The sequence below is a fragment of the Fonticula alba genome (genome assembly GCF_000388065.1).
Source record: "Fonticula alba strain ATCC 38817 unplaced genomic scaffold supercont2.3, whole genome shotgun sequence".
NCBI lineage: Eukaryota > Rotosphaerida > Fonticulaceae > Fonticula > Fonticula alba.
Window position 1 is genome coordinate 3,459,412 of NW_009242973.1, and position 3,002 is coordinate 3,462,413.

The window sequence follows — 3,002 nt, forward strand, 5'->3', positions numbered from 1 at the left end:
GAGACCATCGAGCTTGGCACGGTCCTCACGCGACTGGAGGTTCTCCTGCTTCAGGTCGGTGGGGGGGTTCTTCTGCTTGAGCCAGGGCTCGATCTTGCTGTACTGCTCGTAGAAGTGGGTCATGTCCTGGGAGGGGAGGGAGCGGGAGCGGGAGGGGGAGCCGGAGCGGTGGGGGGGGGGGAGAGGAAGGGCAAGTACATATGTGAGTGGGAGGGGGAGGAGAGCAGGCGTGCCCAGAGGGCGTGTGCTGGAAGAAAGAGCAGGCACACAGAAGCAGGAGAGGGAAGGGGGCAGGGAGGAAGTGACATCTACGCACCGGGACCAGATCCTTGATCACATACATGTGGGGGAGGGGGTAGATGGTGACCGGCTTGCTGGTGTCGATCTTGCACAGGCAGGCCAGGGTGTTGGTGCCGTTGATGTTCATGGCACAGGAGCCGCAAATGCCCTCGCGGCAGGAGCGACGGAAGGACAGGGTGGAGTCCATCTCGTCCTTGACCTGGATCAGGGCATCGAGGACCATCGGGCCGCAGGTGTCCATGTCGACCTTGTACTCCTGGAGGCGGGGCTTATCACCGGCGACCTCGGGGTTCTGGACACAGGGTCGAGGGGAGGAGGAGGCAGAGGGAATGGGTGAGATTGCGATGCAGGGGGTATGGGGGAGGGGGAGAGGAGCCAATGCAATCGAGCGAGAGGCACAAAGGCACGTGTGGGGGGGGGGAGGAAAGCAAAAGAGGGAGACAGAGGGAGGTGGGGCGATGGAGGATGCACGCGCGAAGACAAACGCACCCAGCGGTAGATGTTGAAGGAGTGGGTGTTCTTCTTCGGGGCCTCCGGGGTGGCGGCGGCCTGAGAAGCGGCGGCCGAGGTGTGGAAGGCGCGGGCAGCGACGGCACCGAAGCCGGGACGGAAGGTGCCAAAGGCAGAGCGGGCGAGGGTGGGGAGCATCTCGTAGATTCAGCCTACGGAAGACACACGAAGGGAGAGGACACGAAGGAGGGGGTAAGTGGGTGGCGATCAGGCTGACGCTGAGAGAGGTGGGGGTGGGGGGAGGGCGGGATCCGTCGGGGAGCAACAAGGATCAACGCGGGGTGCGACCACGAAGATCCGGAGAAGGCAAGGGAGGCGCTCAAGAGCGTGGGCAAGAGAGAGGCAACCAATGTCGCCGCTAAAGGCCAGACACGTTTTGGCCCCCTCTGTCCCCCTCCCTCCTCCCTGTGGGAGGGCACGTGCAGAAAGCCGGGCCAGGTGCGCCGAGGGAGAGAGGGAGAGAAAGGGAATATGCGAGGAGGAAGGGGGGAGGGGGGGAGAGAGAGAGAGAGAGAGAGAGAGAGAGAGAGAGAGAGGTCGGAGGAGGGGAGAGGGGCGAACCAGAGGTGCAAATGGGAAGGGGCATCAAACACGTCAGGGCAGAAGATGGGTGGGGAATCTCCCCCCTCGGGGGCAGAGGGGGTGACAGAGCACCACTTAACCTCCGGTGCCGCGAACACAGGGCGGGCGGGGGGGGGGGGCAAGCACAAGTGCGCTGTCCTGGAAGGGGGCCACCGTCTGGGGAAGGAGCACGGCCTGGTCCAGTGTGCACGGGCTCGCCCTCTGTCGCTCCCCATCCCCCGAAGGGGATGGGCGGGGGGCGTCCTGCACGAGCGCCTAGCGCGTCCCCAATCGAAGCACGTTGTGTGTGGGGTGGCCCAGCCATCGGCGGGCGGGGGGAGGGAGAGAGAGCGCGCGCGCGCGGCCCGCTAGTCAAGCAGGTGGTCAATGTCAGTGTGCATGTTGGCCCCCGGCCCGGAAGACCAGGCTCGGATCTCGGAAAAATGGCCCAGCCCCAGGCAGGAGAGGGGGCAGCAGGGACCCGTCGGCCGTTGCGGGCGGACGCCCCCCCCCCCTCCCTCCCCCCACTCCAGGACCAGCACGGGCACACGTCTGGAACATGTGTACGGCGGGTGTGTACATGCATACATGTATGGGGGGTACAAAGTCTTCACGGGCCATGTGAGGCCTTCCGACCATCCACCCGCCTCTTGCCCTTGCCCGCTGCCCGCCGCACGCGCGCCAGCGTCCATCCCCGACGTAGCGATCGGGATGGCCCCCCTCTCGCGGACCGTCAGCGCCAGGGACCCCTCTATCTTGCCTAACTGGAGGACCGGGAGATCGAGACGACGGCTCTCTCCCGCTCTGGCAGGCTGATTCCTCCCCCACTTAGGGCCACCCCTCCGGCGTGAGGGGGGGGGTGGGGGGCCAGGAGAGTGAGCGCCCCGGCTCCGGGGAGGTACCACGCCCCGCGGAGCCGGGGCCCGGCGGGCACGCTGGCCCCGGAGCGGAGATCAGCGCGCGGGCGCACGTCCAAATACAAAGCCCAGCGCGATGAGCGAGGCCCCAACAGGGAGGGGACGCCGAAACCGGAACGCAAGAAAGGACAGGCCAGTGGCGGCGGGCTGGCGGTTCCCCCCCCCCCTCTCCCTGGCGCTTGTCCTTCCACCGGCCAGGTCCGCCGCCGAAAAACACGCCCCCGCGACCTGCCGGCCTGAAGACAATGTTGGGGTATTTCCTCAATGGATGATGCGAGGGTCGTGGCGCGCGCGTTTTAGGGTAGAAAAGGCCGAGCTTCCTTGCTCCCCGGAGATACGCTGCGGTCGGGATGGATGATCCCGGATGCCTCGGAGTGTCTCCCACATACACACACACACACACACACACACACACACGTCTGTGGGCGTGTCGACTCGGAATATTCCAATCATTATCAAAGCCTCAATTTCTCGGAGCTCTGATCAACCTTGGCCGGCCCCCACGAAGGTTCACCAGATCCGCTGGGCTTCTGTGCCCATGGATTCTGATCACAAAGATCACAACAACACTCCATTCTTAAACAGAGAATCATCACGCGACCCCGGGCGGATCCCCTCCACCGCGCACGCATTTCCCCTGGTCCTATTTCGGGGCCTTTTTTTTTTATCCTCCGTTGCCCCGCGTACATGCAGCGCACCTTGTTTGTCCGCTCC

The 3,002-nt window shown here is 65.0% G+C and overlaps 1 protein-coding gene across 1 annotated transcript in view; it reads right to left on the reverse strand.

The window, feature by feature from the left end:
- Positions 1–1,417, reverse strand: part of H696_02516 (succinate dehydrogenase (ubiquinone) iron-sulfur subunit) — a gene marked incomplete at its 3' end in the record, with an annotated part of 1,846 nt that extends 429 nt beyond the window's left edge. The window contains exons 1-4 of the mRNA XM_009496424.1: positions 1,372–1,417; positions 790–962; positions 317–592; positions 1–126 (exon numbers count right to left, since the gene is read on the reverse strand). Of these exons, the coding sequence (XP_009494699.1) occupies positions 1–126; positions 317–592; positions 790–948 (561 nt within the window). The 5' untranslated portion in view covers positions 949–962; positions 1,372–1,417. The remainder of the gene's footprint in view (positions 127–316; positions 593–789; positions 963–1,371) is intronic.
- Positions 1,418–3,002: the final 1,585 nt, after the last annotated feature.